Source organism: Mauremys mutica, chromosome 2, assembly GCF_020497125.1.
Source record: "Mauremys mutica isolate MM-2020 ecotype Southern chromosome 2, ASM2049712v1, whole genome shotgun sequence".
Taxonomy (NCBI): domain Eukaryota; kingdom Metazoa; phylum Chordata; order Testudines; family Geoemydidae; genus Mauremys; species Mauremys mutica.
Window position 1 is genome coordinate 34,937,252 of NC_059073.1, and position 24,099 is coordinate 34,961,350.

General features: G+C 40.1%; 1 protein-coding gene and 1 long non-coding RNA gene across 3 annotated transcripts in view; one reads left to right on the forward strand and one right to left on the reverse strand.

Annotated features, from left to right (window-relative positions):
• EMC2 (ER membrane protein complex subunit 2) overlaps positions 1–21,937 on the reverse strand; it is a 71,500-nt gene extending 49,563 nt beyond the window's left edge. The window contains exons 1-3 of one of the 2 annotated variants that reach the window (XM_045006124.1): positions 21,785–21,937; positions 9,602–9,715; positions 5,477–5,541 (exon numbers count right to left, since the gene is read on the reverse strand). In XM_045006124.1, the coding sequence (XP_044862059.1) occupies positions 5,477–5,541; positions 9,602–9,715; positions 21,785–21,824 (219 nt within the window). In that variant the 5' untranslated portion in view covers positions 21,825–21,937. Of the gene's footprint in view, positions 1–5,476; positions 5,542–9,601; positions 9,716–10,256; positions 10,303–21,784 lie in introns of those variants that run through there. The other variant, XM_045006125.1, reaches the window with a different exon arrangement.
• LOC123364207 lies at positions 12,554–18,759 on the forward strand. The gene is made up of 3 exons (XR_006577035.1): positions 12,554–12,647; positions 18,209–18,255; positions 18,541–18,759. It is a non-coding gene; the product is annotated as an uncharacterized LOC123364207 (long non-coding RNA).
• Positions 21,938–24,099: the final 2,162 nt, after the last annotated feature.

Sequence of the window (24,099 nt, forward strand, 5' to 3'; positions counted from 1 at the left end):
TAAGAAAGACTCATGGCCAGCCATTTACAATTTTTTAATTAATTATTGTCAGAGTTTAAACTATTTAATTCAGCCAATACCCTGTGAATATAATTATTCAACACATGGAAATAAAAAGAAAAAAAAACAGACCTTGACTGACTAAGTCAACAACCTGGAATGTGACTTTTGATTAAAACAAACCAGCAACTTCTGGGATAAGCCATAAAATGTATTAATAAAGACAAGCTCAGAAACTGAAACCTTGTCAGCTGGAAGACTTAATTACAAGATGAATTTTCCATGCAAGTAGCTAGACCATCAGAGCTCCTTGGAAACAGTTATTCAGCTTGAAAATTAAGTTTGTTTTAAAAAACTCTTTGGTGCTTTTCAGTTTTGAGGCCTTCCTAAATCAGTACACAAAAAAACCCCACCTCATCTATAAAGACAATAAGAGTTCAGGTGGCACTTTTTTGTTTAATGAATGTATTTATTATAATGGAAAAAATTGCCTATGAAAGAAGCTGTTGATAATGGTTTGCAATACAAAGTAAACATTTATATATAATAATGTTTGTGTCACTGGGTTCAATCAATCTTACAGGCACAGGAGATGCAGTCTGCATACTCCTGCAAACAATGGGACAGCTGGGCAGGAGAAAGTTTTTTTGTTTGTTTTTTTCTTTTTTTGGTCTCTGCTGCTACCTGATTGTGTACTTCTGGTTCCAAATGAGGTGTGTGGTTGACTGGTCAGTTCGTAACTCTGGTGTTCGTGACTCTGAAGTTCTACTGTACTTCAACAGGTAGGTTTCTTAATCTTAAGTGTCTGGTTTAATCCTACAAAGGCAAAGAAAATGTAACTCTAGCATGTTAGACACAGGTTTTGCAGGTGTCTGTCAATAGTAGGTGATCTCACTAATTCCAGGTGTTACAAAGATGGAATTGGCTACATGTAGTATATGCATGGGTTGTGAACAGCTGTTTGGTGCAAGGGAATGAAGAAAATAAGAGGACAAAAAAGAAAGACATGAGGTGAAAACCATCTCAGACTTCTCATTTGGAACAGACAACACCAGTCCCTTAGAAAAGATGCATCACAGCTGTCAAGTGCTCCACTGCTTGGAATTCAAAGACTATTCACATACTCAGGGGCTGCAGCTGTAGCAAAAAGCCACTATGATGTTAGCCAGTTTGAATTAAATGTGTGGACCTATAACAAAACTAAAATAACCCGAACTCAGATGTAAGGCTTACACTAAGCTTTTAGCTTATACTCAGTGTTGTGGATAAGCAGCTATACTCTCAGATCATGCTGTGTTCCTCATAGGACACTAAGAAGCCAGTAGTTCAAACTGAAAGCTGCTACTTGGGTTATTAGTAAACACAATATTTGGCAACTTTCTATTTTTTTTTCCATGTTGGTCCATTTAAGCATTTCACAAAAGCATTATTAAAAAAAACCCCACAGAGATCAAAAATACTTCAAAAAATAAGTGGAAAAAATAGTATAAAAAGAGGCTTCTCCCTCATCCTATTCATTTATTTCCTTAGTGGAAGAGAAGACTTATCTATGAGATGAATTCAGGAGGCTTGCAGAAAGTGCAATATGGTATATTACGTTACTGCATATATTGAAGTTAACCCTAAACATGCAACTCAAGATCATTACACTTTTCTAATCCTGGCTATTTGAGAGACTGACTCTCTCCCAGTTCTATACTGCCATAGCTGTGGTCGGTGAAGGCACTTGAACTGAACCCATGGCATTTAAGTGTGCACAAGGCACTGTAACAGCAGTCTCCATGCAGGACTCTGAACTGTGGAATTCTCTCCCTCCTTGGTTTGAAGAAGCCCAGGCCTGTTGACCTTCTGGGCATGACAAAACACAGTTTCTTCTTCCAGGTCAGGCAGGAGAATGCACAGAGGGTTGAAATGTGTGCACAGAGGTCCTTTTGTCATTTTTCTTTCCTGATTTTGGGAAAGTTGTTGAGTTTCCTTTTGTTTGCATTTTTAATCCATTGCAATGCTGCTTAGAGTCCTGGATAGACTCTTTGTCTTCAGTCCGTTGACATAATATGCTGGAGAAAGAATTAGTTCACTAACCGCACAACAATGTTAAGAATTATTAGCTAAAAATCTTACTTTCTCCCCCTGCATCTAAGTAATAATGTTAAAAACAAATGGCTGAATGAGATGGATGAGCAAGCATCAAGCTGGATGAGCAAGCATCTCAGAGAGGTGATTAAGAAACAGCAGAAAGCCTACAAGGAGCGGAAGATGGGAGGGATTAGCAAGGAAAGCTACTTTATTGAGGTCAGAACATGTAGGGATAAAGTGAGAAAGGCCAAAAGTAACTAATTTTGAAGGAGAAAGTAGTTAAGGACATTAAGGTCAATGGCAATTGGGACAAAATACAACATGGTTTTACAAAAGGTAGATCATGCCAAACCAACCTGATCTTCTTCTTTGAGAAGGTAACAGATTTTTTAGACAAAGGAAATGCAGTGGATCTAATTTACCTCGATTTCAATAAGGCATTTGATACGGTTCCACATGGGGAATTATTAGTTAAATTGGAAAAGATGGAGATCAATATGAAAACTAAAAGGTGGATAAGGAACTGGTTAAAGGGGAGACTACAATGGGTCATACTGAAAGGTGAACTGTCAGGCTGGAAGGAGGTTACTAGTGGAGTTCCTCTAGTGGTTTTGGGACCAATCTTATTTAAATCTTTTTATTAATGACTTTGGCACAAAAAGTAGGAATGTGCTAATAAACTTTGCTGATGACACAAAGCTGGGAGGTATTGCTAACACAGAGAAGGACCAGGATATCATACAGGAAGATCTGGATGACCTAATAAACTGGAGTAATAGTAATAGGATGAAATTTAATAGTGAAAAGTGCAAGGTCATGCATTTAGGGATTAATAACAAGAATTTTGGTTATAAATTGGGGACACATCAGTTGGAAGTAACAGAGAAAGAAAAGGACCTTGGAGTATTGGTTGATCACAGGATGACTATGAGCGGCCAATATGATATGGCCGTTAAAAAAGCTAATTCAGTTTTAGGATGCATCAGGTGAGGTATTTCCAGTAAAGATAAGGAGGTGTTAGCACCGTTATACAAGGCACTGGTGAGACCTCATCTGGAATATTGTGTGCAGTTCTGGTCTCCCATGTTTAAGACGGATGAATTCAAACTGGAACAGGTTCACAGATGGGCTACTAGGATGATCTGAGGAATGGAAAACCTGTCTTATGAAAGGAGACTCAAAGAGCTTGGCTTGTTTAGCCTAACCAAAAGAAGGCTGAGGGGAGATATGATTGCTCTTTATAAATATATCAGAGGGATAGGAATTATTTAAGTTTAGTATCAATGTGGACACAAGAACAAATGGATATAAACTGGACACTAGGAAGTTTAGACTTGAAATTAGATGAAGGTTTCTAACCATAAAAGGTGTGAAGTTCTGGAACAGCCTTCCAAGGGGAGTAGTGGGGGCAAAAGACATATCTGGCTTCAAAACTAAACTTGATAAGTTTATGGAGGGGATGGTATAATGGGATAGCCTAATTTTGGCAATTATTTGATCTTTGATTATTAGCAGGTAAATATGCCCAGTGGTCTGTGATGGGATTTTAGATGGGGTGGGATCCGAGTTACTACAGAGAATTCTTTCTTGGGTGCTGGCTGCTGAGTCTTGCCCACATGATCAGGGTTTAACTGATCACCATTTTTGGGGTCGGGAAGGAATTTTCCTCCAGGGCAGATTGGCAGAGGCCCTGGAGGTTTTTCACCTTCCTCTGCAGCATGGGGCACGGGTCACTTGCTGGAGGATTCTCTGCACCTTGAGGTCTTTAAACCACGATTTGAGGACTTCAATAACTCAGACATAGGTTAGAGCAGGGGTCAGCAACCTTTCAGAAGTGGTGTGCCGAGTCTTCATTTATTCACTCTAATTTAACGTTTCGCGTGCCAGGTCTCTTTCTATAAGTCTATAATATATAAACTAAACTATTATTTATTATATTTATATTATTATATTATATTTATATTTATATATTATAGTCTATAAGTCTATAATATATAAACTAAACTATTATTGTATGTAAAGTAAATAAGGTTTTTAAAATGTTTAAGAAACTTCATTTAAAATTAAATTAAAATGTAGAGCCCCCCGGACCGGTGGTCAGGACCCGGGCAGTGTGAGTGCCACTGAAAATCAGCTCGCGTGCCATAGGTTGCCTACCCCTGGGTTAGGGGGTTGTTACAGGAGTGGGTGGGTGAGATTCTGTGGCATGCATTGTGCAGGAGGTCAGACTAGTTGACCATAATGGTCCCTTCTGACCGTAAGTCTATGAGATATCCAAAAGGCTTTTTAAGCTTTAGAGACCGATTGTGGCCTGTAACAAACAAATTAAAATATAAGAAGTCTCCCTTAATTTACTTAACTGGCTATTTCTAACAACAAAGCTATTCACACGAATGCTGATCTATTAAGAAAGCATACTGAAGTATTCTGCAAAAAAAGTTTTTCTACTGCTGACCAACGTCTATGGCTGAAATGCAGTAACTTTAAAAAATGATTAATGGCAAGGGCACTTGTTTTTTGGCTTTGATACATCAAACATTTGTTAAACCACTTCTCCCTCTCATTCCCAGTTGTTTTACATGGGCGTAATCCTGTTCTCATTCAAGCCAATGGAAAAAAAAAAGCCCACTGATTTTAAAGGTGTAGGACCAAGCCTCATGTGACTATCAGGTCCTCCTTTTTGTCTTTGCAGGAGGACTCTGGTGTGCTTTCAGGGGGTGAAAAGTGATGCCACGTAAGGCTGTAACTTCAGCTCCAGATCTTCCTCCTCAGGATGCATGGGGAGGAGGGAAGGAAAGACAACAACTCAATATATTTGTAGTATAAAGAAACAAAGCATGTTTAAGTTTATGACTCTTTATATATTATGAAGGAGTAATAAAGGGTACAGCCAAAATTTTTGCTTTAATATTCACCTTTAAAAATGCTGCAAGAAGCTGAATCATACATATTGGCCTTCTTAATGCACTATGCAAGCATTTAGCTACATGACTCCTGTTAATGTTAACATTTATCATGCATCTAAATTCACATACACAGCACTGAAACTTTATCTCAAAGTGTTTGAAAACGTGATACAATCTGAGAGGTTTCCAACAAATATTCTCTGGATAATATGGCAGTTTTAATATTATTCCTGACTTTCCGCCCATATCAGAGTAGCTATAAGTATTTTCACAGCTAGAAGAAACATGATCTGCCCAAATAAGAGTTACACATTAAGGTGGGTGGAGGAGGTTTCTCCCAGCAGTATATTTCTTGAGATTCTACAAGTCCGAGCTACATAGTTCCTAGCATCCTATAAAACTGTCCAAAGAACTAATCTGGAATAGGTTCATGTGAAAAGAAAAAAAAAAACAAAACCTTAAGGTTTGAGTGAAAAATCAGCTTTACAACTTACCGATGCCAAGTCATCCCGACTGCAGTCCAGGGCAGCAATCATCACCTGTTCATATATTATCCATACTAGACACAAGAGAGACAGATTAAAAGTGGAGAATTGATTTTTCAAAATGGTGGGAAACACCTAAAATGTAAATAAGATTAATGAATTCCGTCTTTGTATATTTTTCCCTACAACTCCTGTACATCATTACTGAAACAGGGACATTTCAATGCACTGCTGGAATTAATTAAAAGTACACTTATGCGATTTTATTGCTTCAGTAACAAAGTATCTTTTGACATCTTGAAAGGCAAAAAACTCTTTCTTTGCTTTTCTTAACATTGTATCTACAGTTTTCTGTTCAAACAGACCCATTATGAAATGCTCTGTGACCAGATCTGGAGAGCAGCCATACATGCTAGAAAGAAAACAATTTTTCCCTTAACTGTTTCACCACCTTACTGCAAGTACAATACTGCCTTCTTCCCTTTTCTGCAGGAATTAGCTTATTCCACTGAAACATGTTATTTGTATTAGGATAGTGTGTAGGGGGCAACTGAACATGAGGCCCCACTGTGCTAGGCACTGTACAGAGTGAGAGACAGTCCCTGTCGGGGATAGCTTACAGTCCTGTTAAACAAAACAGAGAACACAGGGGAAGGGGAGGTGAGTATTAAGTTAATGGGAAGCAAGGGTGCTCAGCTCCTTGCAGGATCAGGCCTGAAGCAAAGATCTTCCACAAAGAGGACAAATAGCCAACACCACTATTGCCCAGAGAACCTGAGGGAAAACAAATTAACCTTTTTTATAGGAATTTTAAAAGAAAGAAAGCACAAATCTAAACAATAAAGTTAACCTTTTCCCCTAGGAGAATAAAGGCTATTGCTCATTATACAGGTATTTCTAATTTCATTCAAGGAAAAGTTACATTAAAAAAAAAATTCTAAGTTACTACAAAGAAAATCAGATTTAATTGGAGCACATCATGCCATAGTCCACTAGTCTGGTATCCTGTCTCTAGTAGTAGCTAGCTCCAGATGATTAGCACAAGAACCCCTGCAGCTGACAGTTATACAATAAGCTTCCCCTGGGGGAAGCCAAAGGCTTTTATATATTTTTAAATCCAATAGGACTTGGATTTTCTGACCATCCATATAAAAGTTCAGTCCTTCTTTGACCACTATTAAACACTCAACAGCTTTTGCCAAGTTCCACAGGATTAATAAGGTGTTCTTTTAAATGAGGTTTCTTTTTATCAATTTGAAAATGGTTTCCTTTCAGTTTTATTGGATATCCTCTGTATAATGGGACAGTGTAAACAGAAATACTCAATTTATCCTCTCTGTGGCATTCATTAATTGCTATTCTATATAGGTTCATAGTGCCTTCCAGTAGTGCATTAAGCGATGTGGCTAACACATGTCACACATGGTTCATTCTCTCTTATGTCTCCCCAGGGGAGTTGGTAGGGAAATTGTGTGTATAGCATCATCTTTGAGGGCTGGGTATTTGTTGTTTTATTTTATAGTTTTGCATTCTTCTATTGTGCTCCTCTTATCCAAACCAAAAAGGCCCAATCTTTCAGTCATTCATAAAGAAGTATTTCCATGCCTCTAGTCATTTTTACTGCCCATCTATAAACCCATTATGTTTCTACTATATCTTTCTTGAACCAGCAAAAAGAACCCAACAAGAATACAATCAGAAGTGCAAATAATTTTTGATCCTCTTACACATTTGCTTGGAAGTCTAGCAATTCAAATGACAATTGCAACTAATTTAGCTAGTAAAATCTGATTACAGTCAAATTATGGGACACAGATATATGGGACACAGTCCAGTCTAGATAGTAATTGGAGATATACCAATCCCGTAGAACTGGAAGGGACCTTGAAAGGTCATTGAGTCCAGCCCCCTGCCTTCACTAGCAGGATCAATTTTTGCCCCAGATTCCTAAGTGGCCCCCTCAAGGATTGAACTCACAACCCTGGGTTTAGCAGGCCAATGCTCAAACCACTGAGCTATCCATCCCCACAAAGTCTACACTCTTACTCTGAAAATGATGAAGATTGGACTGGACAACACAGGGCATGATGAGGAATGACTCAGCCTGTGATGCAAGGCAATGGAGTGGCCTACTGTGCAAGGGCTCTCGTAAAGAAAGGGGGAGGCACCCCACAAAGCCAGAGCACCCCACAAAGCCAGCACCATAATAAAATGTAGTTTTCCTCATAAGTGATTAATAAGATCCTAATAAAATAAGCTAATCCATGGCAAGCTTCTGTTTATTTAAAGAGACAAAAATGGCAATAGCCTCTTTGTTACGCCCTGCGTTAATTTCACCACCAACTTCCTGCTGGAGCCACTATCAAATCCACCCATGGAGTCAGGGGTGCTGAGAACCATTGAACCAAACTGTAAACCCTGTATACAATGGAAACTACTCCAAGCCAGGGGGTGCGGCAGCACTCCAGCACCCGTAGTTCCAACACCTATGCATGCAGTCCTGCAATGCATTTATAATAGTTGCAGAAGGGCGGCAGCACATGCAAGACTCTTATCAGGTACTTAAATACTCTTCGTCCCAAGAAGATTGTGCTATAATACACATAGACAAGTCTGTTTGCATAGATTATCCATATAACAATCTAAAGAGGACGTACTATTAGTAATGGTTAGGATTTTAAGATCCCTCTCATTGCAAGAAATCTGGATGAAATACCATGGTACAGGGAGCCACCTTTATAGTTTCCAGGAACATTGCAAGTTGAAAGATTTCTGGTCAAATATTAAGAAAATGAGTGCAAGAGTTAGTCCAGGATATATTTTGCCATATTTTTAATCACTGGTATGTTGAAGAAATAATAATTTATTAAAATTAAACAGGAACTTGTTTAAAGCTCTTCAGACTGCAACTAATAAGGGATAGCTCAGTGGTTTGAGCATTGGCCTGCTAAACCCAGGGTTGTGAATTCAATCCTTGAGGGGGCCACTTAGGGATCTGGGGCAAAAATCAGTACTTGGTCCTGCTAATGAAGGCAGGGGGCTGGACTCGATGACCTTTAAAGGTCCCTTCCAGTTCTAGGAGATTGGTATATCTCCAAATTTTTTTTTTATTTCATCACTATGGTTGCAAAACTTCAATAGCAACTGTAAAGGAAAGGCTGGCAAATGAAAAAAACTAAAAAGGAAAATATACTGCTTGTATTAGGTTAACCAAATTATAAAAAGGAAAGCCAAAGAAAAAGGAATGAACATTTAAAAAAAATCATGGCTATTTATCCCTTCCTGCCTGTATGGGATTCATATGCAAACCCATAAAGCATTCTTGCCATGAAGTATTTTGTTTTTTTCTACTGCTCTTACATAAATGTGATATTGCATTATTATTTCTGAATAATTCCCTTCTGGTCTGAAGCACTGTATGCCAAGTTTCTGTCCACAGAGACATAGTGTCAAGTAATTAAAATCCTCTGAAAATAGCCATTTTATGTATTCCAGAAACCCAGACGTGCCCTAAACTACAGCATCACAAATGCAATTCTATCATAAGAACAGCTTTCATATTAATTTCTACAATATAGTATCACTTATGGCTTAATTTAAGAAATAACATTCCCTTCTCCTTATTAAAAGACTCCTCTCATATTTTTTGACATTCCTCTGAAGTGTAGATGACCTGTTGAGTGACAGCTAGATAACAGATCTCTGCCAAATGTTCACAGTATATTCTTATAACTGGTACCTGTGTGCCAACTTAAAAGCCCAATCATAGGTGCTGGAACTGGGGGTGCAGCAGCACCCCCTGGCTTGAAGTGCTTACCATTATATACAGGGTTTACAGTTTGGTTCAATGGCTCTCAACACTTTCATTATAAAAATTGTTCCAGCATCCCTACGCTCAATTAGGTATTTTTTTTTCACCTACTTCCTCTACACACCATCTTTGAGACGCAAACTAAGGGCTTGGAATACTGGCAAATTAGAAAATAATGTATATACTCAACATTAGTAGATGCAGAATCACAACAAAAGAGTAAAAATAATATGGAGAGTATAACAGGAGAATAGCAGAGTAACAAAACTAACATATACTAACAGTTATAGACAGTGAAAGCTTTTCAAATAATTTCAACCTACTGTCATCCCCAAGCTTAGATGCATATTCATTAATTAACTCTTCTCCAACTTCCACTATCTGCTCGCTGTTCCGATAGTTTTCTTCCCTCCACTTCCTCATTTTATCACGCATCTCTGAAAAACAAAATATAAGATTTCCATGCCATAAGGTAATGTGAAGTCTATTTCTGGACCTGACTTTGAGGGGTATAATCTATTCTCAGACATATACAGGAGATTCACAAAAGTAATTTCCACCAATACCAAAATCGTTTGTGGACAGATTGATCCCTGGAACTTTGAAATTGTCATCTTGCAACTCTTGTGAAGACTGTCCAAAAGCAAGGGTGGGTGGGAGTGGGGAGAGAAGTAATCCACTGAATTTGTGAGTTCAGAGGATATTGGGCTAACAATCTAAACATCAGATGTGAAAAAGACTCCCTGAGAATACAGATTCAGCTTCGAGCATGGTCAATTCAAGCCCTATGATCCAGTGTAGATCAATTTAGTACCAAACTGTTAATATGTATAGGGCTTCAAACCAACAAAAAAATAAACCAAACAAACAAACAAAAACCTTAAAAACTGAGGTCCTCCCCTACTGGGGATGGCAAAAGGTAGCAAGATTTAATAAGATCTTCAAAGGGCTTATCCTGGCATTCTTAGTCATAATTACCCTCTCTCAACCATGGCTGCCATTTGTCCATCTGGATGTCACCCTCTCCAACCCTGAGTGCCTTATATTTGAGTGATGCTGCAAGGATATACTTTGGGGGGCACTCAGATTCTCCTGCATGGAAAGTACTATTATACAAGATATTACTGTTCATCATTACTGGGAAGGAAGGATGGAGAGTGGACAAGGAAAAAAAACAAAAACAAGAAGCAGAGTTCCACCGTAGAAATGTTCTAAGCTACCAATACAAAACTTCACCATACAAACAAGAAAAACAGAACTCCTATTTTCAAACTTGTGATTGGTATATTCAACATAACCTTATCTAGTAACTTTCAAAGTAAGTTTCAGCATCCCCATGAATTATAACTTTCCTATAGCTAATAGATCTTGCTATTTGTTTTTCGATTTGACATTTCAGTTGCAATGGTAAAATATAATATAAACTAGTATTTTATGTTACTGTACCAACTATTATATACAATGATTTAACAAAACTAGACTCAAATGCTGAATTCCAGATTGACACAACTCAGTTGTATTACTAAAATTAAACCCGACAAAAGCATTGCATGCATGTACATATTTTATAGACTTTTTACTGGACAGATTTTCTGGACATCCCAATAAGTAATTTAATTTTATGAACATGACATCATCCTCTGTTATGGAAAACAGGCTCAGAGAGCTTTTAAAGTAAAATTCTTATTGATGTTATACTTATCATATTTGCAAGCCACCACCAAAACTGCTTTTTATTTATTCATAGCAGCTCTATGAGAATAAATTTGATTTTGGAAGAGATCAGCAATAATATGAAAACAACTGATAAATATGAGAAGCATATTTTTACAGTAAAAATAAATAACTGCTGTAAAATTCCATTCTAGGAATGTTCTGTATGTTCCTATGATGATATGCAGCATGAAAAAGGAGGCATGAGAATAAAGACTCTCTTTCTGCAAAAGTAAATGGGATCCAAATGTGAAAACTATCAAAGCAAACCACTTCAGATCCAAGATAGAAAGGAGACCAGATTTTCAATTTTAAAAGTGCATTTACTATGGACTCAATCTTAAAAGGTGCAAGTCCTGATTTTAAGGTCAATGGGAGTAGAGGGTACTCACCATCTTACTGACGTGGCTTTGTTTATCCTCAAAAACACCAAACACTAAGAATATAATTTGATAACACTCCCAAAGATAAGGAAAGGAAAAAAAAAAAAAAAAGGAAAAAGGTGGAGGGAGCAAAAAGTTTTTACTTCTTACTATGAAAACACACCATGCAAAATTATTGCCAATGTTATTTTTAAAATACGACAAAGGGGAATTTTGACAGTTTTCTTTGCATTTCAAAATGCACAAATTAACAAAATTTGACAGTTTAAGAGTAAACATGGACCCTTTTCCATCTACCAAAAGTGATCTCAGATCTCTCATAAAACTGTTACTGTGTCACGTTTTGTATTCTGAAAGTCAACCAAAACCACCACAGGGTTACATTTCATGTGCATGAGTAAAATTAAATGGTTCTTGACATGACGATCCTTGGCAATTTAAAAGTTCGACAGCAAGAATGTGACTGAACACAAATGTATCACACAAACTGACAGTCTAAACATACACAAAATAAATAAGTCATCCAATTTTCACCAATTCATTTACTTGACAACTATTAAAGCCTCCATACCAGTATAACTTTCAAATGTAATACTATCTAAGCTACTAATAACATTCATGTCAACTATTAATCACCAAAGTAGGCTTTGCAGTGATGGAAAAAAGCAAAACACAGAGCATGCTGTATCCCTTGATCATTGAAAGTGAGAACGCAAGTAAAAATAAATGTCCTAGTATACATAAATATAATGAAAGATGTTAGCTAGATTATAAAGTGCTGCACTCTGAACAGAAGGCAAAAAAATGAAAAATGTTGTTAACAACCTAAGCAGACTCATTTTGGGGGGTGGGGGGTGTTAAGAAACTTATTGGTTGTGTCAGCCAATCATACTTTAAATATTTAAGGCAAGTACACCTGTACTTGGTAACACAGGGCTGGGCAGTAGCAGTATTGGACTCTGGTAGTGGTGCGGGGAGGCTGATTAATTTCAGTTATATTTATGTCACTATGTATATAAGTGGATTTAGAAGAACTGATGGGTCTGTTTATTTTAATGTAGTTTAAAACAAAAATGGTCAAGGTCATCCAGAGTTATGGATATATAAATGGAATGTAAGAAACCCACTGCAACAGATACTTTGTCACAATGGTGGTGCATTATAATAGAACTGAGCACACTGGGGCCATTCTATGCAAGAAGTGAAATGCAATCTCTGCTATGGAGAGTTTACAATCTGGAAGGATGACACAGGGCACATGGAAAACAAAAAGGTATAGTTTGTAGTTACTCAACTTTTACTAGATTTTCAGTTCACATTTTCTGGGTATCATAAAGTCGCTAGACTTCATTCTTAATTTTTCCAAGTATTTTAAGATTTTTATTCTCTTTGTTTGTTCAGTGTACATTTTGGAATATAGTTTTCAAGTCTTTACCATTAAAAACACAATTGAAGAAAATAAAACCAATGGTAGGGGCATTATTACCGAATAGCAGATATTCACATTTTCTGCACTTTTACTTTGATCTGTCTAACTAACTGTGATCAATCATTAGGCAAAAAGAACAGGAGTATTTGTGGCACCTTAGAGACGAACAAATTTATTTGCGCATAAGCTTAAGGTGCCACAAGTACTCCTGTTCTTTTTGTGGATACAGACTAACACGGCTGCTACTCTGAAACCAATCATTAGGCAGTTGGGCCCACAACAAGGAGGACTGTATACTTAATGATTTACACCACCAATTTTTATACTGCTTTCTTAAAGTCCTTTACAATGGTATATATAAGTTCTTCATCCTTATCTGTAAAAAAGCAACAGATTAAACAACTTGCCCAAGGTCACACACTAGGAAGTAGCAGAGAAACTGTGTTGTTTTCAGGTTCTTATCTCCTTGCCCTGTACCAAGGTATCCAAGCATCTGAATGGCAGTCTTGCCAAGAAAAAAAATCCTCACCTACTAACAAAGACCAGTGCTTTATCCATTGGCCCATGTTGCCTCTAACTGTGACAGCTCAATATCTGCAGTTAGCTAAGTTAATGTTTAAGAACTTCACTTTTCTCTGTGGCAATCCCAGTTTTAGAGTTATTTCATTTGGCGCATAAAATAAATGTAAATCAAACACTGTCTTACGACAGTAACAAATGAAGGATGCTTAGAAGCAAGTTCAAACAATTTACAGGGCATAACAAAAATATCCACAATCTTTTAATGTGTACATGGAGAATATAAAGGTAAAATCAGAATATAAAGGTAAACAGAAAGTTAAAGAATTCTTTTAATAGACAGTTCAAACTGACATCAGTTCAAACTGACATCTTTTACACTGTCCAATTGCTGCTGCACAATACCAGTTCGATATGGCTTTTATATAAAATCGTTTTTACTTTTTCTTTCATGCGTCAAATTCATCCCTGCAGTAACTTTAACTAAATCAATGGAGTCACACCAGGGATGTATCTAACCTATACTTAGTTTGCATGAAAAATTTAGAAGAATTCAAGTAAAATGCAATAAAGTGATATCCTTGATAAGCACTGATTACTGACCAGAGCAATAAAAATATCTGTACAGTTTATGGGCAAACTGAGAAATTTATTAATAAAGGAGTATTGCCTTTGGAGAGCACTATTCTAGACATCAGCAATGACCACCTACTAGGCTGTGCTTGTAATACCTTCAATTTAGAATATCAAATTTTTTCTATTTTGTATTCAATTTTCTCCAATTCAAATTCTTGAATGTGTCACACTCCACACTGACATTAACATAGGAATGCTGCTATTGATTTGCTTCAAAAGATGGTACTCAAAGAGAACTAAAAAAGCCCACCTAAATTAACTACAGAACTGAATGTCCTAAATAGCATTACTGTAGTGTTCAGGATTGGAGATCCTTTGAGGCACTGAAAACTCAAAGTACAAGTCATTGCCTTACCCAAGAACTTACAGAATCCAATTTAAAAAAAAAAAGATGCAACAAGTGAATGTAACAAACAAAAGTAAGTAGAAGGAAGGATGAGGGTAACAGCGGCAGGAATTACACTGTCACTTCCATGCCTTGTTTCATGCAGCCTCCTATGCACGATTAAATGTGAGCTCATCAAAATGCCCCTACCCGACCCACTATGGGTGGGAGGGATAGCTCAGTGGTTTGAGCATTGGCCTGCTAAACCCAGGGTTGTGAGTTCAATCCTTGAGGGGGCCACTTAGGGATCTGGGGCAAAAATTGGTCCTGCTAGTGAAGGCAGGGGGCTGGACTCAATGACCTTTCAAGGTCCCTTCCAGTTCTAGGAGATTGGTATATCTCCAATTATTATATTATTACATGGAGGTCCCTCAAACACCCACTTCCACTATGTTGCCTACAGTGAATCACATTGAACTGTATATAAACTGTGTATTAGTGGTTCCCAAACTTGTTCCGCCGCTTGTTCAGGGAAAGCCCCTGGCAAGACGGGACGGTTTCTGCCGCGTCCAAAGGTTTGCCCGATCGCAGCTCCCAGTGGCCTGGAGCGGTGAACTGCGGCCACTGGGAGCCGCAATCGGCCAAACCTGCAGACGCGGCAGGTACACAAACTGTCCCATCCCGCCAGGGGCTTTCCCTGCACAAGCGGCGGAACAAGTTTGGGAACCACTGCTGTATATCAATTGCCTATTATTATTCTCTTTTCCCTGATCTCCAGCTCTTTGTTTGTCATTGAACAGTAAGGTCCTAGGAGCAGGGTCTCTCTTTTTTAAGTGTTTAGAAAGCACCTAGCACAGTGGGTACTACTGACAGCAGCAACAAAGATACAGCATTTAGTATACAGTTCACTTAACCCAAATTTTCTACAACTTCCTTGGACTCTTTTCGCTATGTCCTCCAACATTCACTCTGCTGGTGTCATTACAACAGCATCAGAGCCTCATTGGAGCATGGAGCTTGACTAATGGAGGAGGCGGCCTGGATAAAGCCTTTTTACAGCAGACTGCAGGAATTTGCTTAGTTTTTACCACCTTTAGTTTGCAGTCTGGGCATGAAACAAGATTTAAATATTTAATGTACATCCATCCTAAAGAGAGAGAGAGGGAGAGAAACCCAACAACCTCACCCCTTCCACATCAGCTCCTCTACATGTGTGTCCTGTTCTTGTCCAGGGTTCTCCTCCAGCTGCCAGCCAGAGGAGACAACACTCACTGCTGCAGGTTGTCAGCCTGACTTGCAAGGAAGACCAGGATATATCATCTTAAAAAAATCAATTAATGACATACTTCCCCTCAAATTTCATGCTCATTAACGCCTGGTAATTACCACCAGGCTATGAAGGTCAATTATTATGTCTCTGTTGAACAAACTGTGAAAGCAAATCCCAGAGTTGAGACACCTCTGTTGAGAATACCTCACCTTGGTAAACAAATCTAGGTACTATCAACTTGAGCATCCTACTCCTGCTTGACCTCAGATATCATGTTAAAGTACAGAGAAGCTGCAAGTCCAGACCCAAACTATGAAGAGCCTACTAATTAATCCTCAGAACATATTCATGAGGTAGGCAAGTATTTAACCCTATTTACAGATGGGAAAACAAGATGAGAGGCTAAATGGCTTGCTAAAGACCACATAGCAAGTCCATGTTAGAATTCAGGTGTTCCTAGCTACTGGTCCTGGGCAAAGCCCATGCTTCCCCTCCTAGGGTATCTTACTAACAGTATAATAAAGGAGAAAAGTAATTTCTCTGTTTCATTTCACTTAAAATATAAGCTGTAAGCACTTGATAAAGGAACTGAAGAGTGGTTGCAGCTTCTTTAAGAACAGAGGCCCATCTTCTCTGATAAAAGATCCCTGTGGATTTTGAGATTTTTTTTTTAATTTTTTTTTAAAGTGTCTATCAGCAGTGTATCTCAAACTGGACAGTTATAAACTTCTGCCAGGACAGATGCAAGAATGTTTCAGTTTTCTTCTGTTCTAAGGAATCCCTTTTCCTGTATTCACATTCATGAATACACTGTACTCACTTAAAGAGACACTAGCAACTTGCTTCTTTTGAAAAACTGATTAATTTCAAATAATTCAGTTTTGTGATAAAGCACTAACCCTCTAAATAGTGGGAGTTTTTTTAATTTTATAAGCGACTTCTGCTCACCTAATGATGTTGAGAAGGGTCTTTTAGGCAGGTCCAAGAGTAAAACTATCAGTGCATCCCTCCACTTCCCTTTCTCTGTGTGCAAGTGTCTGTCTATCTCCTGTTCTGTTTCAGCTTTACTCCTGCTGCTGCAATAACCTTCTTGCAGGGTCCCCATAAAAGCATACAGATGAGCTTCCCCTCCCAAGCAGTAAATGAGCATGACGACATTATCTTCGTGCAAGTGACAGGAAGCACAAATGACTATCAATAAAATAGCAAAACTGACAAAGGACTGTAAAAGGCATGAAATAAACAAAATTGGTAAAAAAAGCCCACTTCCCTCTCCTCTAATCTTTCAGTTATAGTGATCTTGTGTTATTTGTAACACAATTGTAAAGGCAATGTTTTCTGAAGGAAATGTGATCTCAGGTTGACAGTGTTCCTTTAAGATTCAGTCAAAGTACTTCTGCTTGTGAGTCATTGAAAAGGAAGCAGCAGAGATGAAATAAAAGCAGGCACCATTTTCAAATGTGTAGGTTATCGCCAGACTATTTCCTTTTCCAATATCCCCCCCATCCTCAAACTTAAACAAACAGAACCACCATCTATGTGCAGGGAATGCTTACATCAAGAAGTTCAACCCTTTCTTCTTTAAAAAAAAAAAAATTACCAGTCATGTAGTCACTGTCTGGCAATATATGATTGCTATTATACATTATCTCGTTTTAGGCCTCTTCTATAGAGCCAAAACAACAGACATTAATAATAAGTTAACTCGATTATGGACCCAACAGGTCATAATGCTATACAGGGTGGATAAAAATCAATTATTTTAAAAAAAAAAATCAGATTTTTTTTTTATATAAATCGGATTTTTTTTATAAAATGCTTTTGGAGGAAAAAAACCTAAGATAGTTTTAATTAAGATACATTATAGCTCAAAGATATCTCATCATGGAATAGGATTACAAATTCTAATTCTATAGTCTGAGACAATGTATTCATGTAATGTTTAAGAAAAGTTTTGTAAATGAGTTCCAATAGTTCATGGATTAGGGACCCAATCTTATGGGGTTCCATGGGCTTCTGTATAAATTATTTAGGTTAATCTTTCTATCTACCCAATGGGACTCTGTATCTTCTAGACTGAGCACTATCAGATATGCTTAGTTTTGCAGTTCTCAAACTGTGGATTTGTGTCTCCAGAGATAACATGCTTGTTAACAGCAAAAATGTTTTTAAATAAATATATAATATATAAAGGTGAGAAATAACAGACCTCACTCTATTGTCCCTCTGCAAATTTGTGTACACAGAGTCAATCCCCCTAAAAGTGCAAAGTTTCAAAAAGTTCAATGAAGAGAAGATTGTTGGGGGTGGAATAGATCTGGACAAGGAGAAGTCTGGAGATAAATGTGAGAAGGGAGAGACAGGCAGTAGGAAAAAAAGTGAAACTATTTGAGCAGCATATTCCAGAAGTCTTGAGGTCTATCTGAGTGTAGCCGTCACTGATGTGAGTTCTACCATACCATTCTCTCACTAGAAGGGAAAACCTATAATTGCAGCAGGCTGTAAAAGAATATTTTACAGTTTGGCAATATTTTAATGAAGTTCCTCAATCCGTGGGTAAGACAGGCATGCAGGCAAAATGCAAACAGTGCAACAAAGAAATGCAATGCCTGGTTGCCCAAATGAAATAACATCATGAGAAGATTTCCTTTTCAGGAGGATGCTGCATTGAAGATGACAAAAGGAACATGCAGGATCTTCAGGTTGGTAAACCTTTTTTATTTCATACTTCTTTCTTAAAGACTGCCTGTCTTCCTTCTGGACTATTCTTGAATTCTCATGTTTGAGCAAAAAATATAGTTGTTACTCTATGGTACTATCATTTTAGATGCAGTTGTGATAAAAAAATAAATAGCTGAAATAGGCAGATATTCCTTTTACAATTTCATCTTTAAAGTAGTAGTGAGGGTCAGTGAATGCAATGAGTAACACTAAATGAGCAGTATGGTAATAATCATTAAATAACTGTATTGACTTATTTTGTTTAGGAGAATCCATCCTTAACATACAGGATTCTGAAGACTATCCACCTTCAAGATCACCATCATTTTCTATAGTTTCAGAGTCATCTGCCAATGACAGTGCTTTAGTCACATGATATATGTCACATAGCCACAGCATATCACCTGTAGCAAAAAGAAAAAAAAATTTCCATCATCCAGAAACAACCATAGATAAGTTTGTGATAAGAACCAGCAGATTACAAAATTGATGACAAAATTGCCTAGTTTGTTTATGCAACAAACTCTCCTTTCCGTATGATTGAGAATCTCACTTCATTAACATGGTTCAGTTGTTAAGACCAGGATACAGTCCATTCAAAAGAGCAAATGTCGCAGGCAAATTGCTGGATAAAGTGTATAAATGAGAAATTGAGCAGTGTGCAAAAGGCCTAGAGGGTAAAAATTGTTAACCTGAGTCTTGATGGGTGGAGCAATGTCCACAATGATCCTATTGTATGTGCTTGTGTGACAACAGAAGAAGGGAATGTCGTCCTTAAAGAAACAATTGATACATCAGGAAATGCACACACAGCAAAATACTTACAAGAAGTATCAGTAAAAAAAATTTCAAATGTCTAGTACGCAGCTTAGTCACAGAAAATGCTGAAAATGTATCCAAGATGAGAAGAAATCTTTAGAAGAGAGAGTCTCAAGTTAATAACATACAGTTGCAGTGCTCATTTGATGCACCTCCTAGCCAAAGTTTTCAACATAAATCATTTAAAAAAAGTATAGTGTATACCATCTAAAAATGAAACCTACATCTATCTCTGAGTTGTGAAGAATATGTATTAAGGTTATAACAACCAACAAGAATGCATTTTTATGTAGCAATCCATGATTAAATCGAGTCTTCCTGACTAGTGATTTAAATCTTTCTGACAAGTGATTTAAATCAAATCCACCCTGATGCTAAAGATATGGCATTTGTGGATGCAAGATTAAATTAGTTGTTTGTTGCAAAGTACTTTGAGGACTTTAGACAAAAGTCCGAAAGTAAAATAATTTTCTGTAATATGAAATGCACCTAGAAAGTGTAAGGATGAAACTTTCAGAAGCCACTATGTGACTTCAAAGCATCAGTTCCATTGCAGCTTGTACTCATAAGTCACTTAGGAGCTTTTGAAAAATTAACACATAATTCTCACTGACACTGTAGGGAATTATCTGTCATTCTTGATAACATTCACAGGTGTCAGTTTCCTACAACTTTCTGTAAAGTTTTCTTCGGGGCTTGAAATTTTCCATCTATTTTCTTTTATTTGAAAATCTGAGTTAAATCTGATCAGCCATTTCTGAGGCCATATCTACACTAAAAAGGGTTTGCCAGTGTAGACAAAAGCTTATACAAGAGTTCTTTTGCTGGTATAGGTTATACCAATTCCCCAAACAAAATAATCTATAACAGCTAGTGTAACTGTGTCTAAACCAGGGCTTTTTGCAAGTATAGAAATGTCATTTTAAAAAGGTTATACCCCTCTACTGGAAAAGTTTCTAGTATAGACCTGTGCCCTGAGTTATTGGACAATTTCAAGTGTAAGGGTACGTCTTCACTACCGGCCGTATCGGCGGGTAGCAATCGATTTCTCTGGGATCGATATATCGATCCCCAAACACGCTCCTGTCGACTCCGGAACTCCACCAACGCGAACGGCGGTAGCGGAGTCGACATGGGGAGCCGCGGATGTTGATCCCACGCCGTGAGGACGGTAGGTAACTCGATCTAAGATAGTTCGACTTCAGCTACGCTATTCACATAGCTGAAGTTGCGTATCTTAGATCGATCCCCCCCAGCATAGACCAGCCCTAAGAGTGTAGTTTCTCATTAAGGCTTTTTTCTCTCAACAATGAAAGGACAGTTGCTAGTGGGCTGTATGCCAACAGGTCTAGATACCCTGCAGGTTTAATAACAATGTGAGCTAAACGTATTGACAGAAATTTTGTAACAGAGCACATGTGCAAGGTGGTTTGGGAAGAAGTTTGGAACAAGAGTCCTGTTCCACACATGTAATGTTATAGTCAGGGAGAAAGAACAAAGTTTTCCCTGCCAATCCTCATTTGGGAGATGCTGGCAAGCAAAGTAGCGTAAATACTGAGAAGAGGGCCAGGAAGGGAGATGGGGCAGGGAACAATGGGGAAAGGGATAGGACAGGCAGCAGTGGGGAGGGGAAGGGAAATGCAGTGGGGGGGGGGAGAAGCCGGAACTTTGCATGTGGTATCCCCTCAGCAAAAGCAGCTGGGGATCCGCTGTTAAGCAGGCCCATCGAATCCCCACTCCAGTGAGCCCACCCACCACACACCTGGACCTCCCCAAGCCCCCCACACCACACTTGGGACCTCATCCCACTAAGCCACAACCAGCTGCACCCAGACCCCACCTCCCCCTTGCAGGGCCCCATTTTCTCACACCCAGATCCCCTCTGCTCAGCCCTAACCACCTTCACCTGGATCACCCCTCTCCCCCGCAGAGTCCCATTCCCCCTGCACTGAGAAGCCCTGAATGAGCACCTGTGCATTCAGATTCTCCCCCCCGCCCCCAGATTGGCCCACGCAGAACCACCCCCACACTAAGCCCCTCCCCACTTAGATCCTGTTAAACTGACCCTGCCTGCTCACACCTAGCCCCCAGGATGCTTCTGGGGCAGGCCCAAAACTTGTGCTGTGTCACGGTCAGGTGCAGCCTCTCCCCCAGAGTCCCTGTCCCAGGAAGGGGGCACTTGGGGGGCTGCAGGGTGATCTCCCACATCCATGCAGCCAGTGGCCTGTGCTCCCCACTGTCATGCTGGAGCCTCCACATTTATTTGACAAATAAAAGTTGCAGAATTTTAAAATACTATGTGCAGAATCTTTGCTTTTTTTGGCACAGAACCTCCCCCCCCCCCCGCCCCCCGGCAGGTCCCAGAACCTCCCCTGCCCCACAGCTCGGCGTTCCAGCCAGCGGCCCAGTCAGAAGCCCCGCCTGGGGGAGGCGGCTGCTCCACCCCAGAGCCAGGAGCACAGGCCGGAGAGCCCCCCCCGGGGTACGAGGCGGGGCAGGGCTGAGGCTCCCCATCGCCCGCCCCGCGGGACTCCCAGGCCCACTGCCAGCTGGGAAGGCGGCGGCCGCTCGCGCGGAGCTCAGCGCACTCCGCGGGCCCCCGCCAGACGAGAACCCCCCCCTCCCAGCCGGGCAGCCCGTGCTAGTGACCCGAGGGAGGCAGGTCACCCCCCCGCCCCCGGGAGTTGCTACCTTCCCAGGTCACATCGTACAGCTCCGAGACCTTCGCCATCTTGCCGGCGTCACGTCCTCCTCTGCGCCCCGGCGCGGTCACTCTCTGAGCATGCGCCTGTGAGCTGCGCACGCGCGATGATGTCTGCTGAAGCCTCTGCCCTGCCTCGGGCTGGGACGGGGCTCCACGCTGTCAGGCTGACGGGCGGCGGGATCGGGGGACGGTGGCTGCGCGGGAGCGGCAGCCAATAGCTGGAGCCGGGGCGGAATCGCGGGGGGGGGGTAGGACTGGCGCTGTGGTGAAGCGCTGCCAGGCAGGGGCAGAGGGGGTAACCCCGGGCAAAGTTCCCGCCAAGGGGGTGACTCTGAGCCCTCTGCCGTGGCAGCAGAACTAGGGGGCGGGTGGCGGAGGGGCTGTTTTCCCCACCGGGGCAGGCAGGACGGTACCCGCTCCCCAGGGCTGAGCGCTTACGGGCTCAGCGCAGCCCAGTGCGGATTGAGCGGCTGAAGGAAGGAGACTGGATCCGGTGAAATATTTTACATACCCGCACACGCCTGAAGTCTCTGATGCCCATACAGATTTGTAGTGGTTGAAAGAATTGGTTATTAGATAATATGGCTGCATAAAGCCTCAGAGTCGCTTGTCTCCGCTGCTGTTCTGACTGCCTGCATTGGACTGTCTTTTTCTTATAGTGCCTTTAAATTCTTTACTTTATAAAATGTTGTTTTTATTATTCTTAGCACTTCATCGCCTACCTTCATTAATACTGTGCGGATGGATGGCATTGTGCTATTTAACTTATATTTTAATACTAGGATCATCCTTGAACATATTAATAGTTGCTAGTAGCTTCAGCAGTCACATCTGACAATATTTCTAGAATAACTCTTCCTGTGTTTTTACTGCAGATTGCCATCTACAATTTTTAATTCTTTTTTTTATAACAGATTTATTCTTTGCGATCACATGACTTCAAGGCTGATTAATTTCCTGGGTTAGTGTCAAAACTTTAGCTTCCTTTGATCTGCCAATGAGGATTGCCTGTGTTAACTGTTGTTTTGCCTCCGTATCCATCACCCTAGTGCTTTTTCACGTCACCATTGTGTGTAGAACTGCATTCCCAGATATTAACTAAAGGCCAGATTTTTAAAGGTTGAAAGCATCTAGATCTGTGGTCCCCAACCTTTTCGTGGCCAGTAGCACATTCATGTTTTCAGAAGAGTATGGCGGGCACCAACATTTTTTCAAGGCTTATTTTGTATTTGTACATTAAATAATATGAAAAACATCATATTTAATATTACATAATATATGAATCCATAAGATAAAAAGGGTAATTTTACATGTAAAAGGTATTAATTAAATTATTCGGCAATTACTCTTTCACCTTACCATGTGAATTTGCTCTTTTTTATCTACCTGTAAGAAAAATTAAGGAGTTTTTACAAAATAAATATCATAAACAGTTTTCATCTTATTTATTTTTAAAAAGTAAAACATTGTTGAACTGCTGGTCCAAATATATTTATTATTCTTACTTTAACATAGAATGAAGCCTGCAGCCCCGGAGTTCTCTGTCCCTGGCAGGTGCGGGGCCGCGGTTGCTCTATAGATTAAGCCGTGGCCCGGCGCCTGCCGGGACAGAGAACACCGGCACCTGCAGCCCCAGAGTACTCTGTCCCCAGCAGGCGTGGGGCCCCGGCTTCTCTCCTCTGCTGGGCACTAGGTGGGCCCCGCGCCTGCCAGGGACAGAGAACGCTGCGGGCTTCTCTCCCCTGCTGGGCACTAGGCAGGTTCACATAAATGCCCGAGCGGGTACCATGGCGCCCACAGGCACCGCATTGGGGACCACTGATCTAGATGCTTTTAAAAATCCCACCAGTGACATAAATGCCTTTAGAAATGTGGCCATAAGGGCACTGCACTATCTTGTATGAAACCCTTCTGAATGCCAAATTTCTACTTGTTTTTTACTAAACATAGTAAAGGCAGATTGAACCACAAGAATTCTAAAATTAACCTCAAAATCATGAAATTTTTTTAAAATGGTTAGTTTGTTGTTTTGTTTCTGAGTCTTTAGGGTGCACTAACATACTTTTGCTGTTATCTCTCCCAAACAGGGGCGGCTCCAGGCACCAGCACTCCAAGCGCGTGCCTGGAGCGGCAAGCCATGGGGGGCGCTCTGCCAGTCGCCGCGAGGGCGGCAGGCAGGTTGCCTTCGGTGGCACGCCTGCGGAGGGTCTGCTGGTCCCACGGCTTCGGTGGACCTCCCGCAGGCGTGCCGCCGAATCCGGGGGACCGGGGACCTCTCGCAGGCAAGCCGCCGAAGGCAGCC